At 41.2% G+C, this 17,207-nt stretch overlaps 2 protein-coding genes and 1 long non-coding RNA gene across 4 annotated transcripts in view; 2 read left to right on the top strand and 1 right to left on the bottom strand.

Annotated features, from left to right (window-relative positions):
- LOC148346107 (uncharacterized) overlaps nucleotides 1–17,207 on the top strand; it is a 255,697-nt gene that overhangs the window by 93,383 nt on the left and 145,107 nt on the right. The gene's annotated exons all lie outside the window — the stretch shown is intronic.
- LOC148346112 (methylmalonate-semialdehyde/malonate-semialdehyde dehydrogenase [acylating], mitochondrial-like) lies at nucleotides 214–15,728 on the bottom strand. The gene is made up of 12 exons (XM_088324692.1): nucleotides 15,510–15,728; nucleotides 15,124–15,165; nucleotides 14,135–14,209; nucleotides 13,702–13,863; nucleotides 13,085–13,163; nucleotides 10,354–10,656; nucleotides 10,157–10,278; nucleotides 8,140–8,329; nucleotides 7,895–8,076; nucleotides 2,762–2,941; nucleotides 832–930; nucleotides 214–763 (listed from the first exon to the last, which is right to left on the bottom strand). The coding sequence occupies exons 1-12, from the start codon at nucleotides 15,543–15,545 to the stop codon at nucleotides 659–661; spliced, it is 1,575 nt and encodes a 524-aa protein (XP_088180818.1). The 5' UTR covers nucleotides 15,546–15,728; the 3' UTR covers nucleotides 214–658.
- On the top strand, nucleotides 15,072–17,061 carry LOC148346111 (sterile alpha motif domain-containing protein 15-like). 2 transcript variants are annotated; one of them, XM_088324693.1, is made up of 5 exons: nucleotides 15,074–15,172; nucleotides 15,781–15,925; nucleotides 15,998–16,149; nucleotides 16,216–16,314; nucleotides 16,833–17,061. In XM_088324693.1, exons 2-5 carry the CDS (start codon nucleotides 15,910–15,912, stop codon nucleotides 17,007–17,009), a joined length of 444 nt encoding a protein of 147 aa, XP_088180819.1. In that variant the 5' UTR covers nucleotides 15,074–15,172; nucleotides 15,781–15,909; the 3' UTR covers nucleotides 17,010–17,061. The 2 variants fall into 2 exon arrangements, with proteins under 2 accessions (XP_088180820.1, XP_088180819.1); XM_088324694.1 differs by lacking the exon at nucleotides 15,781–15,925 and having other exon boundaries at nucleotides 15,072–15,172; nucleotides 15,980–16,149.

The following is a 17,207-nucleotide window of genomic DNA, read 5'->3' as shown; positions in this document are numbered from 1 at the left end:
AACGAAAAGTACAGTAGCAAGAAATGACATTTTGAGAAAACAAACAAATGAAGGAATCCTATCGACACGATATTTAACGGTAAATAAACTAACAGGGATAATGATAATATCAACAAATTAGCCTTTGCAAGCATTCCACTAATCAATTCTCGTGAGCCACGAGATGCTGTGTGAAATACAAAGACCGACAGACCACACGTAAAGAGAACCACATAAACCGTTATCATTTATTGCCATGTCATTTCAATCCTGACAAAATGTAAAGAGCCTTACACAAGGTATTGAAAGTATCGGACTAGTGTGTCACCATCACATAAACCGTATCAATCTTGCGTGTGAAGTATAGCTGGAGTTGACGGAAGACGCGTTTCACCACTGCTTTGAGGTTAATCCTGATCTTTGATTGCTCCTGCAAGCTTAAAAAGGAAGGACGGCAGAAACATTATGGAAAGGATAGAACTTGTCGCACTTTATCGCAGAAGGACCTACATTTTCTCTGGAGGAGAATTTTCCTGCTTAGCAGTACTAGCTTTTTTACACCCACCTAAAAAATTGAAACTACAAAAAAACAAAACAAAACCATTTCCTCAGCTTTCCTCCATTCCCCATTATGTATTTTAAGGCACATGTCAAAGTCACTGTAGACAGCTCTGGAGGTTTAGCGTCCCATCGTTGGCATGGTGACAGCCGGGCTGGTCAGGGTGGCGTCCTCGGCTTTCCATTGCGATGTCACTGTCTTTATCTGCGTGTAGAACTGGATGCCCTACACCCGCAAAACAATTTGAGTCGACTTATATGGCCAGTAAATGGATTCCTTGAAGAATTTCTCACCTGTTTGCCGTAAAAGTTGGTGTCTCCCCTGAAGGATCCTCGGGACCCAGTGAAAGAGAACATGGGCAGGGGGACGGGAATGGGGACGTTGACGCCAATCTGCAGGGATGAATGCAAATTATTTTTAGTACTTTGTACATTCATCGTAGGTTTTAAACTTTTTAATATCCGACTTCTCATTTTACGCAAAACTAACAGTAAGACTACAAAAATACAACAGTAATATTACAAAATACGTCAGTGAAACTACAAAAAATACTTCAATAATACTACAATACAAAATACAGCTATGAAAATACTACAAAAATACGACAGTTAAACTATAATAGAAAATTACAACAATCGAAATACTACAATAATACTAGAGTAATACCACAAAAATACTCTAATACATAAAAATGCTATTTTAATTCCACAAAAATACTACAAAAGTACTATAGTAATACTACAACACAAATATTAGATCAATACTACAAAACGCTACAAAGATTTTACAGTAAAACTACGGAAAAATACTACTGATACTAAAGTAAAACTATACTGTAGTTTGCAATTGTGTTTTTCTTTTCAGCTCTTTGAGACTCCTTGTGATTATAGGCTATACAAATGAGCATGACTTGACTGAGGTTTTGAGATTTTCCTTACCCTCATGTAGGTTTTAGATCAGGGGATGCTGTCACAATAGTCTATAGTTTGCAATAAGTTGTGGTCTGTGCAGCCCTTTGAGACTACTTGTGATTAAGTTACTATTTGCGTCACAAATAAACATGACTTGAAAACTATCATGGAAAAAATGTTATCAATTTAAGAACAAGATTGGATCCAAAAGGTGGTTCTGAAGTTTAATTTGTTTGTACGTAAAAATCACATTAGTTTTTTATGTTAACTTCAAAAATGAATGTAGATCGTTTTTAGTACTGCTTACGTTGTTCATTGAATTCAAACCATCCCAGCTGTCTCCGGGCAGTGGGCAGGGGACACCCTGGTTGCCAGCCAGTCGCACGGCACACACAGACAACTGACTCGCTCATTCACACCTAGGGACAATTCGGACCGGCCAATTAACCTGACATGCATTTTTTTGGAATGTGGGAGGAAACCTACGCAAGCACGGGGAGAACATGCAAACTCCACACAGGAAGGCTCCATCTCTTGACCTCAGAACTGTGCTGCACACGCACTAACCACCGCACTGCCCGAAGTATAACATAAACATGCTTTTTTTTTTAATTTATTTTTTTAAGTTCAAGAAATTAACATCTATTGTTTTATAACATGGGGCTCACCTAAAGGGATCCGACATCACCAGAGAAGTAAAATGTGCATTTTGGGATCCTTGAGTGTAAGCCATAATCAGCAATAATAAGTTAAAGACATGTAATATTTCAGTTGATTTGTAATGAATCCAAAATGTATGACATTTCATTTTTTAAATTTACATTAAAGTAAATAAGGACCTTTATCACAATATTTGAATTTTCTAAACAGTCCTGCATTATGACATGAATATCAGTCGCCAATGGTCTCAAATTGAGTCTTCATTAGTAAAAGACGACCTCCAATTTTTACCAGTAACACGCACGTTTTCCAAATTACACCAATGAGGTTTCATTTTGAAATCAACAATTCTTTTTATTTTGATTCACCACAAAGAAAACAAAACAAATAATGTCATTTTTACAGCTAGGAAGCTTTAAATGCATTCAAATACATTTAATTAGAATTTAATTCATTAGTACAATGTTAAGAGAACATTTTCATCTTAAATACTAGTAAAAGAATAAAAGTTTTTTTGCAAATGGTAAAAGCAATTGTAGTAAAATTGATTGTAAACTAAAATCCAAAGAATTGGGTGTATCCCATTTAACTGTCAACCTTTTCGAGGTAAGTGTATTGGCTTCTTGTATATAAATGAATGGTCTGATCTTACCTGGCCCACATCCACTTCGTGCGTATATTTGCGCGCTGTGGCGCCGTTGGAGGTGAATATAGCTGTGCCGTTTCCGTACGGATTGTTGTTGATCATAGAGATGGCTTCGTCCAGGTCGTCGGCCTCCAGTACCACCAGCACCGGTCCGAAGATCTCCTCCTTGTAGCACGTCATCTCCGGCTGGAGACATTATGAAACCAAAGACTGTAATCCCTCACGACTTGGTGCTTCGTACTGCCTGACCTCGTTCCTTCGCGGATTGAAAAATTTTCATTTAAAAAGGTGCGGTGTGTGATTTGAGGGTTCCTTGATGACGTTGAAGGTTAAATATTTTCTCCATCAAGCATGCGTTAACAATGCCCAACTGATTTCAAAGGGCCCTTATGCTGTATTTTACTTTTAGCAAAGCTGATTGGGGCGGAACACATTAAGTAGGAGGAATAGAGGGCATGGGGTGGTGGAGAGTGATGAGTGATGTTTCTAGTTACTTTGTTAGTGTAGCATGAGAAAGTAAGAAGAGGGCTTTTTCACTTGAAGTCCAAATGCCAACAAAAACCCTTAGAAGGATGAAAAAAGAAGTTTGTATGGGTGCGTTTAAGAAATGCACATACTTGCATGAGCATCATGAATGAGTTGATTGACAAGCCAGAAGATAGCGGCAGCAAGTAAAACATTTTTTTAAAAAAGACCTCGCAATTGCATCTCGCTCTTTCTCGGGGTGATCCTTTTTGCATTCACTCCCCAGCACTCAGTCTTTTTCTCTGTTCCTTTTTCATTAGACAACATCAAAACTAAAAACCAATTTGCTACAATTGAATGTTTTCAGAGCTCAGCTTCCAAATGTATTACCAGTGTTTAAGAAAGTAATTAGTTTGGGATACTCACTACTTCTTCCAAAAAGCGAGTTAGTCCCTGAATTACTTTATAGTAAAAGTAACTAGTTACTAGGGAAAGTAACCATTTCAGTTACTTTAAAAAGAAGTTGCATGTCAAAGAATTTGAAATTCTCTGAGTAAATACGAAACATTGCGGTGACGTCTTTGATCAGAGTTTACTTAAGCAGATGGGAATTCCGACTATTTTTAGAGAACCATTTTTTGGGGGAAATAAAGATAAACACAAATTTAAAAATGAAAAAATGCAATGACAAAAGGAAAAAAAGATCAAATAAAAAAAAAAACAATAGTTCTTTACATTTTATATAAATACTTTAACAATGAAAAACACAGGAAATATAATTAAAATATCTATACATCTATAAAAAAATAAAATAAACATGCCCAACAAATTTAAGGTCAAAAACACTGAATCCTCCAAAAATGTATATTGACCAATCACAAGAGAAAAAAACGGGTGTCTCAGAGTAAACTAGCTGTTGATTGGTGGAAAGCCGGCTCCCTTCGTTCACTTCCAAGAGACGTTTCGGTCCGCAAGCGACACAAGTCGGGTGCTGTCAAAACTAAGCCCTCATTTGTCTTTTCTTTGGGCACATTAGTAAATGCTATATTTAGAATTGCTATCTAACTATATGATTGTCGCTATTTTGAATGGTGACATTATCTGAAAAGACGTGATTTGTAAACAACACGGAGGAGAGCGGAAAACAGCGTCAGGTGTGCCAAGGGGGACACCGTTTTTGCCCGTCAGTAACGATAATATCGTAACAGCGGAAAAAGTATTTCGTTAGATTATCATGTTACTAAAAAAATAATGCTACTACGTAATGACGTTATTTATAACGCCGTTATTCCTAAATCTGGTTATAACTACAGACGCTGCCTTACATACGAACAATCGTAAGTTGAATTTGTTTGTAAGTTTCTTCAGTGCTGTATTTTGTATGTTTAAGGTTTGTATAAGTATGTTTAAGGCTTGTATAAGTAACCTGTATTGTTTTGTATTAAAAAAAATAAACATTTCATAAAATAATATGCTCTATAAAGATAAATAAAGTTTTATGTAACTTACCTATGGAAAATAAACTTTAAGAGGTTCTCCTCCGTGTTGGGGAGTGGCCGAAAAAAGCGATTCAACCGTTTTCTCAACCGCATCAAGCTTTCTTATTCCACTTTCATTTCAAAAGAATCAGCTCGCCTCTTCTTTACACTTTACACCAACCAAATTGAATGGATGCATGAGATATTAAACAATAAAAACGTCAAAGAGATACAGTTTAGAATGTTTACACACGAACTAGGAAGAGGATTTCTTCTTCGGGGTGGATGCTGGGTCAGCTCTCACAGCGCTACATGCCGGTAGCGGCGGAAAGAAGCACTACAGTGTACATGTCCTGTACTTGGAAAAAGATGCACACAATACACAATCTACTTACAGCAATGTATGGATATTTTTCGACATCCCGAAAAAAATGTTCGTATCTACACTTTGACGTAAGCCAAATGGTCGTAAGTAGTGAAGCGTCTGTACAGGTACTTAAGTTCACATCTATGTTTTTAACACTTTTCACTATGTAGACATGTCTCATCTCATCTCATCTCATCTCATTAGCCGTACCACTTATCCTCATTAGGGTCGCGGGGGTGCTGGAGCCCATCCCAGCCATCTCCGGGCAGTGGGCAGGGGACACCCTGAACTGGTTGCCAGCCAATCGCAGGGAACACAGGGACAGACAAATCATTCGCTCATTCACACCTAGGGACAATTTGGACCGGCCAATCCACCTGAAATGCATGTTGTACTCACTAATATTTTATTTTTACTAAGGGAGGAAAAACTGAGGATTTCGCATATCCCAAGGTGTGTGTGGTCCCCATTAACAGCGAGAAAGGAGGGATTACAGTACAAAAAAATCGCTTTGCCTCTGGCTGCTTGAGAGTTCACACTTTTTTTATGGTGAAAGTGTTTGAAAACAAGAAAAAGTATTTTATCAGCTTTCCTCGGGATATAAGCTCAGCGGGGCACACAAGACATAACAGCTGTGGGAACAGACTACGTTGCGGCGAAACTTACTTTTATTATGGATTCAATGTTCTGTCTGAATGAATACCCTACCCGCAGCGAAAATTCAGCATTCAAGTGTGTTTTTAAGGAGGTGTTTGCGAGGAGTGATACAAATATTTATGACCAGGCTAGAATGGACAAGGAAATATGATGCTGCTAATGCAATTGAACTATTTTCATTGCATTATCGTTCTGATGCACTTACGACTTAAGCCAGTTTCTTGTAAATATTTTCTTATTGATCCCGAAGCCCGGCTCATACCTGGCGCCAACTGCGTGAGGGCATTGATGCTTTAGGCAGCAAAACGCCAGCGCGTGTTTACGTTGTTTTCAGATCATGTGACAATTCAATATGGTGACAACCATAGAATCAGAGACTAGCATATTTTTACTACTGTGCCAGAAGAAAACGTGAATGAGGGATGCGTAAAATATGAGCCATATATGTCTAGATAATAGTGCCGGGGCAACCATACTGTGGAGACTCAAACAATGTCCATGGTGGTTGACAGGTAATGGACCAAATTGTATTTGCTTGATATTATTCCATGAGGATTAAAGGAAACTAGCGGCCGATCAATGGCTCCAATGATACACAAAGAGACTGTAGCGGTTGTGAAAGATAACTTCCACTGCTCTTTAATTTGGATGTATTAACTGAGAACTTGATTTGTGGGGGTTAGGGTAGTGAAATATCGTCAGTATTCAGATTTCAGATTTACTTTATTGTCATTCGTATACACGTGTATACAGAACGAAATGTCGATACATCTGACCCGCACAGTTACTTTGAACGTCAGCCGGGATAGATAAGATTAACCATGTCTTCGTCAGAATTTTAGCGCAGCAGTTCGTCATCTCGCAGTTCGATGCCACTTCCAGTTGTTAAATGGTCCAGTTTATTGTCCAGAGAGCGAACGTTGGAGAATGGATGGGAGAGGCGTTTAGCCTTTAGCCTAGCTGTTAGCACGGCCCGACAACCTCGCTTCCTCGTCCGGCGTTCACGCCCTGTCTTGCCACTCTGCTTCGCTGCTTTGTAGGCCGCTGGGTCTTGTTGACATAGCAGTCCGTGGCTAATAAACACTCCCGAGTGGTCGTAGCACTGAGCGCTTGATGTCTGGATGATGGCATATCCAGCAAAAAAAAAACTGCGATCGTATCTTAATCTGCAGTTCGAGCCGACTTTGTGCGCCGTCAAAACTGAGTCGAAGACTGGGTATTATGGCCGACGTGTAAAAAACTGTTGCGAGCCGATGCAGCCGCAGCCGAACAGGGGCGCCGCCATGATGTGATCAATATTGATCAATGTGGTCAATATTGAATAAAGTACCGTCAAACCTTTAGTTTTGCTCCTCTTATGTACTCATATAAATTATATATATATATATATATATATATACACCACAGCCATATCCCCCAAGTGGGAGGTGGCTAGAGTCCTTTCTGACTCTTTTTGGGAGATTGATTCAGAGGAGGGGATTCCCAGCCCCCTCACTCAACCCAACTGAGGTGTTGGAGTCATTAGGTGAGCAAACCCCCCAATTCCAACCCCTAATGCTGAACGCCAAGCAGGGAGGCAACGGGTACCAATGTTTAAGTCTTAGGTCTGACTCGGACAAGGCTTGAACCTCAACCTCCCAGTCTCGGGGCGGGCGCCCTACCCCCAAGGCCACCGAGCTGGTCATATAAATAATCTTGGCAAAAACATTGACTAATTTATCCTCTAGAAGGCAGCTTGCCGTTTTCCTCTTTCTCCACACACTTGAGGAATTTGGTGACCGAGCACCAAAATGATCAATCATGTCTGATACTCCACGCCATTGGCACTGAACAGTTTTACTGAATAAGAGCCTCAGCTGATCGGCAGTAGGGCTGCACGTGGTTGGCGCCAGGTTTGCAAGGGGCTTATCATTGCATTTTATCTTACTTTTCTCTTTTAAGTCTTTTATTACATGTTTATCCTGGAGTGCTACATCTTATCTCATTGCAAACAATGTTTCAAACTGACTTGTTGAGAAACGAGGCAACAACTTCATGTATTTACAAGCACTTCACCCAATATTCAAACACTTTTCCATCCTTGAAAACGCAACATTAAAAGTAGAACCTTTTTTTAAGGATTTCAAGCATCCATGCGAACCCTCTCTGGGGAATAATAATACGGATGCTCACCGTTACGCCGCCCAAGATGGTGGGTCCCACAAAGTTGCCGTTCTCATAACCTTTGACATTGACGTTTCTGCCGTCCAGTAACAACTTGGCGCCCTCGTCCACCCCGCTCTGGATCAGGGACTCCACGCGGGACTTGGACTCCGGAGAAATGAGCGGTCCCACGTCGGCGCCAGGTTGATCACCTTAAAATGGCCAGCCGTTAAGAGAACGCAGAGAAATTTCAGAGAGGGAGACGCGGGCATCACCTGCGTTGACACGTAGCGACTTTGAGCGCTCCACGAGCTCTGGGAGCCACTCGCGAGACTCGCCCACAAAGATAGCGGTAGAGAGAGCCATGCAGCGCTGGCCGGCTGCCCCAAAAGCGGCGCCCACCAGCTGGTTGATGGTGTTCTCCTTGTTGGCGTCCGGCATCACCACCCCGTGGTTTTTGGCGCCCTGGCACAGCAGGAGAAATGTGACATCAGAAGGTTTGAGTATTTTTGTCTTGAAAAGTTAGTAAAGACATAGTTGATGAGCTACATACAATAAGTCCTTCCAGTGTTCTTCTGAGATAACTTTGTTTAATCATTTGTTTTCACAATAATAACCTGTATCTTATTGTATCCATTTAAAATTTATTTTAACTATATATTTTTAAGTTTTACTAAATTACAAAGCTATGCTTTAAAACATGGATTGAAACACCAAGTTACACATTTTTCCCGCATATTAAATTTTGTTTCTTCAACACATTTTTCCGAATAACTTTAAAGGTAATATTCTTATACACAAAATTGTAATAATTAGAATTTGTTAATCAATAAATAAAAAAGTAATAACATTTTGGTGACTTAGAAATATGTTTTTGTAAATGAGAAAAAAAGGATTTTCTAAATTACCAGGAAATGTATTTTTTGAGTGTGAACTTTATATTACAATATAATTATTATCTTCGATATAATCATATTTGGCACTTGGATTCTATCCAAACCAAGTTACATATTTAGTTTCCATATTTTTCTTAAAATATTCCCATTCACATTTTTTTTTTATATAGCTGATGTTATAGTTTACTAGTCGATTTGTTTTTGTGCTCTGTACAGCCCTTTGAGATTTTTTTTTTCAATCTATAAATATGTTTATTTTATTATATATAGTACTAAAAAATCCCAAATTACATAAACAGATAAAGTAGTAAATAAAGATACCCAAATGTAAACAAGCTACCAGAAAATCTCTTATTTTTTCAATTTATGTTTTTTTGTTCGGGCAGCATGGCGGCGCAGTGGTTAGCGCGTGTGCGGCACAGTTCTGAGATCATGAGGTCAAACTTCCTGTGTGGACAGCTTAAAGTCAATTAATGACACCAACAGACTCCATTTTGGCTGTACTACGCTAAAAAAATCGTCCATAAGGAAGCTTATAAAACAATTTAGGCTCACTGTTGAGACACTTTATGATGATTCCCTTGCCTGCACGTTGGTTTAAGATCAGGGGATGGTGTAATTGTAATCTGTGCAGTCCTTTGAAACATCTTGTGACTAAGGGCTATATAAATGTGACTTGACTTGAAAACCCAAAGAAAAACTGTAAACAACCAGAAATGCAGCCAAGCATGCAGAGCAATTTGATTGGGTGAGCGGTAGGGATGGGCAGAGCTATGCACACGACGCACTTGCCGGTGCCCAGTGCCGTCTGCACCAAATATAAATATGTTGGTATTCTAGTTTGCAGTATTTTGTGACGGTTTTACAAAAGAACTCTGCTTGCACCTTGTTTTGAAACCTTTTTTTTTTTTTTAAATCAAGTTTAAATTGAGCAGTACGGCAGCGCATTGGTTAACGCGTCCGGGGCACAGTTCATGAGATCGAACCTGTCTGTGTGGGGTTTGCATGTTCTTCCCGTGCTTGCGTGGGTTTCCTCCGGGCACTCCGGTTTCCTCCCACATTCCAAAAAACATGCATGTCAGGTTAATTGGCCGGTCCGAATTGTCCCTGGGTGTGAATGAACGAGTGAATTGTATGTCTCTGTGTGCCCTGCGACTGGTTGGCAACCAGTTCAGGGTGTCCACTTGCCCACTGCCCGAAGATAGCTGGCCTCCAGCACCCCCCGCGACCCGATTGAGGATAAGCGGTGCAGACAATGGATGGATGGATGTTTTTGTTTTTTGTTTTTTTAATAAAAATGTGCTTAATTTACCATTCAACACCAAGTTGCATTTTAGGCTCCACTCTGTACATGTGTGTACTACATCAAGTGTTAACATTTCAGCTAAAGGTTTACCATGTTGGACTGCACTCTCTTCCCGTTCTTGGACCCTCTTTCATAGATGTACTCGCCCGCCTGGTTGGATCCCACGAAACTGATGGCTTTGATGGCGGGATGGTCGCAGATAAAGTTGACGGCTGTGGACGAAAAGACAAAGGAACCCAAACATTTTCAACCCATCTTTGATTAGACGCCACATTTGGGCAATCTACCTGCGTGCTGCCCGTGGATAATGTTGAGCGTGCCGTCGGGCGCTCCGGCGTCCTGCAGCATCTTGGCCAGCAGCATGGTGCAACCGGGCACGCGCTCCGATGGCTTCATCAAGTAAGTGTTGCCGCACACCATGCCGATGGGGAACATCCAGAGCGGGATCATGGCAGGGAAGTTGAAGGGGGCGATGCCGGCGCACACGCCGATGGGGAGGCGGTAGGTGTACGTGTCCATGTCTTTGGTGATGGACGGGAGCGTCTCGCCCAGCATGAGTGTCGTGATGCTGCAGGCGTGCTCTACCACCTCTGCCGGATAAAATACAACACTACGCTTACATTTAGCACAAAAACAATTTGACAGCAATGCAGGATAGTTTAACAGCATATCATATACTGTAATCCCTCATTCATTGGCGTTAATAGGGCCCGGACGCACGAGCGATATGCAAAAATCCGTAAAAAGGCCCAAAAATTCATTTTAACATGTAGTCTTCCAGCCCCGTTGAGAGTAAAAGTCCACATGGATGCTGTTCATTTTAGGTGCAAATAACGGAAAACCAAGTTTGCTCTCTCGGGCCCCTGATCTCAGCAACTGAGATAATGATTCGCAGCCATAACAGTGCAGTTCATTTGAGGCGGGTAACAATGGTTCGCTACCGCCCCTTGCTTTTAGCAAGAGTTGACCTGGGATAATGGATTACAACTACAACCATAAATTTCCTTTTACACGAGTCAGAACAGAACGCCTCCCGCCAAAAATACCTTCTGCCAGATGCCATTCAAAAGCTGGCCGGGGATGACTGATCCAGGCTGCACCCATGCAGTTAATTTTAGGCAAAAACGATGAAAAAAAAAAAAGAGCTGCCACGCGCAATAAAAATTTGCTCTCTCGACCCTCGCTTTTGACTGGGGATATTGGATCGCAGCCACACAGTGCAGTTCATTTTAGGTGGGCCACAATGGCACACTTCACCAAACAGGAAAGAAAATGCGGTCTGCAACTATGCAACCAGTACACAGGATACAAGGCTTGAATTGTTGTTTTATATTTTTGTATTTTTTTAAATGAAAAGTTTTAGACCTATGATGCACCAAGGCCGCGAAATACAAAGTGCTAAGTAGCAAATGATTACAAGTCATTTAATGTAATGATTTGCAGTTCATATAATGGTGTAACGATAACAAGTTAAAAACAACTTTAACGCAACTCCTTCTTAACATTTCCATTAACTGAAATCCCAGTTTTACTGAGGATAGGCGTGTGTCACGGAAATGAAAAAAAAAAAGGACGGCAGGGAACAGCCAGAACTAAAGCGCAAAATGGTGTTTTTATCGCGGCCCATTAAACGGCCGGCAGCGATCAATCTAAAGACCACGCGCATAAAAAGCTCACAGGGACGCTTAGGAAGCCTCACGCTGCAATCCACTGTGCAGCTGCCCATACTGGAAACACATCAATCCAGGAAGATGAAGAACACCAGAAAGTCAAGAAAAACACTAACTCCGGGTGGGCTTTTACATTGATCAGTAGGTCCTTTTTTCTTCTTCACTTTTTGGTATTCCGTCAAGAAGTAAACTAATTTCAATCAATGAAATCCAGCACTGGATTTGAACCAACTTTTCATCGGGTTTCTTTGTACAATTCAGTATAAAACAGGAAAAGTAACCCCTCAAAGACTATTGATATACCTTTTATCAAATCGGTATAACATTTTCTTGAGTCACTACATCTTGGTTTAATTCCTGAGTTTCTCATGTTTATGCATTTAAAAAATAACTTGTTCAGCTTCTTAATACATATATTTTTTCATGTCAAGATTCTGTGCATCACAGGTTGAAAAACATTCAGCAATCCATTATCCCCACTTTCATATTTCTAAGAGCGAGGGCCAGCAGAGCGCAGTTTTGTCAGACTTGGCAGCTTTTTGCTATTTTGCAAACCAAAAAAGAAACTGTACTCGAGCAGCTGGCTGCAATCCATTATCCTCAATTGCATATTACTACGAGCGCAATCCAGAAAACCAAGCTTAGGTCTGGTGACTTTTTTTGCGGTTACTGTATTTCAGCCTAAAATGAACTGCATTCGTGTGGCCATGATACATTTTCCTTGATCCAAGATCGCCACAAGCGGGGACCGGCAGAAGGCACTTATGTCAGGAAGGTAAGTTGTTTTGGCCCAGCAAAAACTAAATGCAGGGTCGTGGCCCTCCATTATCCCCGATCGACTGAGTATAGGAACTGGCAGAACACGTTTCTTTTAGTTTGGGTCACTGAAGCGTGCCTAAAATGAACTGCAGTTTTGGCCGTGAACCATTATCCCCAGCAAATATTGCTGAAAGCGGGGGCCAAAAGAGCAAATTTGTGTCAAGCTTGGCGGCTATTTTTTCCCAGACCTTTCTGCACAAAATAAAGAGCACTTTGTGCAGCCACAATCCATTATCCCCCTGTTGACTACTGCTGCGAGCAGGGATTGGCAAGGCGCATGATCAAAATAGGGAGCGACTATTTTGCAGACTTTCGCATATTGCAGGGGATTCAGGCCCTCATTTGTCGCGATAAGAGGAAAAACATTTTCTCACATTTTTTTCAAGCTTTTTAAGTTCATACATTTGAAAAAAAAAAACACTTAAGTCAATAAATTTCATAAAACATTGCATCAACTTAATTCATTTTTAAATAATACAAGTTTTGAGTTTAAACACTGTTCATGAAGAGTCTTGTGACTTTTACTTACGCAGTCCACGGAATACGTCGCCTTCGGCATCAGCCAGAGTCTTTCCTTGTTCCAGCGTGATAATCTTAGCCAGCTCTTTCTAAAGTAAGCAAAAATCCAAGTATTCACCCAAGTTTAAGGCAAATTAACTCATTCAGTGCCATAACGTATAGATACATTTTTAGAAGCTTTGTTCCTGAATGCCATAACGTTAAAATGTTTTTGTTATTTTTAAAAAATTATTAAGGATTTGGCACCGCTGATCAGTAAGTATTAACCCTCTGGGGATGATTTCAGTACGTAAAATCATCATTAGATGGCCGGAATGGATTTGAGAAGGTCTTTGTCCACACATCAAGGATGCCCCCACTTCCTAGTTTTGCTTCCTGTATCCAGCAATTGAGTGAGTCAACAATGGAGACACATGAAACATAGAAACAAACTTTTTTCTAATGAAAGATGAGGGTTAAAACTTTTATTTGATATGTTGTATGCCTATACATCTACAGAACTCAATTTTACATAGACCTTCAAAAATGAGTCAAATTGGCAAAAATTGGCTGTCACCTGTTCTTCCCATTTGAGAGAAACGTCTGGCATTGAATGAGTTAAAAAGTAACCTTCAAATAACGTCTTACAATGTTGTCTTTGATGAGTTGCTGGTAGCGCAGGAAGATCTGCTGGCGGCTCAGGATGGATGTCTCCGACCAGGAATGAAACGCACGAGAGCAGGACTCCGCGGCAGCCAGCATCTCCGTCTGGGTGGCTTTGGGAACGCGGCCCACCACCTCATTAGTGGCCTATCAGGGTAGCGGCGAGGAGAGACAGCCCGTTCAGACGTGCTGACTGCGACTCAATGCGAGGAAGTCGTTGCTTCGTCTCTCGCATTAACATTTACAGCATTTTTTTTTTTTTTGCTCTTTTACAACGTTATAAATCCGACCAGCGCATTTACGAGCCTATCATAAGCTCGCCACAATGCTGCTGATGCCTCGGATCTTTTTGTCGTATCTCCTCAAACTTCCTTTTCATAGCACAACAAATCCAGCATATGCGTCTATAAATACTCACGGGGTTGTGAATGTCGAGCCATTCAGACGTGTTGGACTCTAAAAACTTGCCATCAATGAACAGCTTGGTGGTGGGCTACAAAGGTCACACAAACACAGTCACGGTGAGTGCACGCTTAACTGATATTTTACTAGGAACTATTATCCTTTTAAAGGCGTTTTTGACGGCTGGAAAACTTGCAGCAGGGCTTTGCTGAATTTGATAATAGCCAGTTAATCCAGCCCTGTATTTTCGGCAGTCAGGTTGGAAGGAAGGTAATGATTGGGTAAGATAAGGGAAAGGTACACCCTGAACCTTAATGGCGTCCTGAAAACAACTTGAATCCTTTGTGTGCAATTGAATTTCAGGGATCATCCTGACAGTCCGTCAGGGTTTGACAGCTTAGAAGGTTTTATAAGAACGCCCCAGTCAAACCAAGTGACATAGGGGTAGCATTGCAAAATTGCTACCTGACCGGAATACAGTATTACCTCCACTAGGAGAGGTGTTCATCCAGAGACAAGTAAAGTACTGTATGTCTGGAGAGTTACATTAGATCTCCCATTCAACATAAACTTGATTCTACTTAATAGCGTGATAAAGATGAGATTGGGGTGATCAATAAGTCCATGCCAGTAAGGGTAAAGCTTTTTCACTTGCGGAAGCATCCGGTGAATGGAGTGGTAGTAGCACACAAGTCTGGCTGCTGAATAGAAAATGACAAAGTACATTATGTGCATTAAAACAAGACGAATGCTTTTAGTTGTTTGTCATAAGTATCAACTTTTTGTTTTTTGCCACAGTGACATGCTTGGACGCTTACACGTTTATGAACTTTATGGGCAAGTGATACAACAAAAATACTGTTTACCACATGCAAAGGGTATCAAAGGAAATGGTACGTTTGTTGCAGCAAAAAGAAAAAGTGACGTGAGGTCCTCATTACGTTGCAGAAAATTGTGTGACTGGGTGTTATCAAATCTGCACAGTGAGAGAGGTCTTTTCCTTACCACAGAAGAGTAGCACATACGGCCCAGCTGCAGCGAGGATGTCTGAAAGGTATTATAAACAAATTACTTTCAACCAAACTATCTGATTCTTGTTAAGTTTCTCGTCTTAGAGAATTAGAATGCAGTTATTAAGAGTCAAACACAATTTCCACATCCTGTTAAGCAAGCGCAACCGTTTTCAGCTAAGTAAATTAAAAATGTATAACAGTCGTTTGCATTTGCATGAAACAAAAATGGAAAAAACACGTAAAGGGAGATGAGCTACCAAACAAGTCCCCCAAGTAAACAGTGTGCAGCGGCGTGTGCAAAACGAGCTAGCTACCTAGCTGCGTGGTAATGATCGATTAGCACAAACGTGTCTTTTTAATGCAGATTTAATATTCTACCTTCTTATAAAGCACAGAACGGAGTATCGCTGCCATTGTGGAGAGTAAAGTTAATATTTTAGTCCTTCAAGCGACACCACAGACCCCGTGCAAGGCGTGAAAACGTCCCCTGACAAAAGCACACAAGGTGGGGGCGGGTTTAGCATGCTAAGTCTAGCGATCTGTAAACTATATGATGGTCTAGCGTTTGTGGCCTAACATGACTCCATTTGTCTTGTGAATCTATTCAAAATCGTCACCGGGCTGAGTTGTCGTTTCTTTTCCTTGTTAGGCGGGACGTTTAAAAAGCAGCCCAATCCCCGGGCAGTATTCAACAGCCGCCCTCATTTTCTACAATCTGATTGGTTGCCCTTGTGACGTCACTGAACGTGAACCCGTGCCTTATTCAAACCTCTTGGGAATGCATGCGTCTAAATGTCAGTGCAGCGACACCAGAAAATTTTAATTAAACACAAATCTATATATTAAAGCAATCATGGACTCTCCAGTACGGGACGAAGAAGAAAACACAAGCGAAACAACCGATCGGTCAAGTCCCAGTTTCCATGGCAACGTGAGTACACGCAACATGGACTTCCTGCAGTGGACTAGTGAAGATGTTGGACAATGGATCGAGTCCGTCGGATTTCCACAGTATAAAGTAGGTTCAGATATAAACACGAGTCAAAGATAATACAGAATCGTAACCATGACCGTTTCATGGCAGGGCTGCTTCACCGAGAACTGTGTCACAGGAAGGAAGCTGATTTTCGTGGATTGTGCCCACATGCCAAGACTTGGAATCACAGATTTTAAAGACATGCAGGTAGAACGAGATCAGAGGCAAAGAGAACGCGCCACACACATCACCGCACCAAAAATATAATCCATCTGCTTGTCAAACACGCTCTCTTTATGTGCACCTTATGTGAATTCATTAACATGAGTCACGCAATCGGCCACTTCATTAGGATACACCTACACAGCGGATTATACTCAATTTGCAATGATGAATTATTTCACATTTAATACCTTCTTTATACACATCTCACCCCGACTCTGCTTTGAATTTGTCGATCATCAAACATGAGGTAAACAAAACAAAATCTATTTTTCTGGCATCCATCTGAGACAGCTAAATGAGCTCAGTGTGTCTGGAAGCAGGTGCAAATAACGAAAGACTAGTTCACTCAAGCTGCGAGCACACACGGAGTCCTTCATCTTCTCAAAAGACGAAACCGTCTCATTCCCGGGCCAGACGGAAGCGCCGAACAAAACAACGGGAAAAAAAGTTTTGACGCTCTTATCAAAGGCTTCCCGGCTTGACGTACTTGCTCTCCGCAGGCCATCGCCAAGCGGGTGCGTCAGCTGCTGGGCATCACAGAGGTCCTGTGGAGTCGCAGCATCGCCGACCCGCCGCGGGACATCGAGGGCCTCTTCCTGGAGATGAAGAGTCGAACGGGAGTGAAGAGTGACGAGCTCACCCAAGAGCAGCTCATGGAAGATATAAGCCACGGATGAAACGACGATGGTGAAGCAAAACACCGGACAATTAAAAACAATTTTATCTCGAGACTGAATTTTGGATTCTCAACATAAGTTGGTTTAAGCACAAAAAGTAATGGGAATACAGTGGAACCTCGGTTCTCGACCATAATCCGTTCCAGAACCCTGTTCGAGAACCAATTTGTTCAATCACCGAAATCATTTTTACCATTA

The sequence above is a fragment of the Urocampus carinirostris genome, chromosome 20 (assembly GCF_059441175.1).
Source record: "Urocampus carinirostris isolate Australia breed hairy pipefish chromosome 20, RoL_Ucar_1.0, whole genome shotgun sequence".
NCBI lineage: Eukaryota > Metazoa > Chordata > Actinopteri > Syngnathiformes > Syngnathidae > Urocampus > Urocampus carinirostris.
The sequence above is the reverse complement of the archived record's forward strand: the minus strand, read 5'-3'. Positions and strand labels throughout refer to the sequence as shown.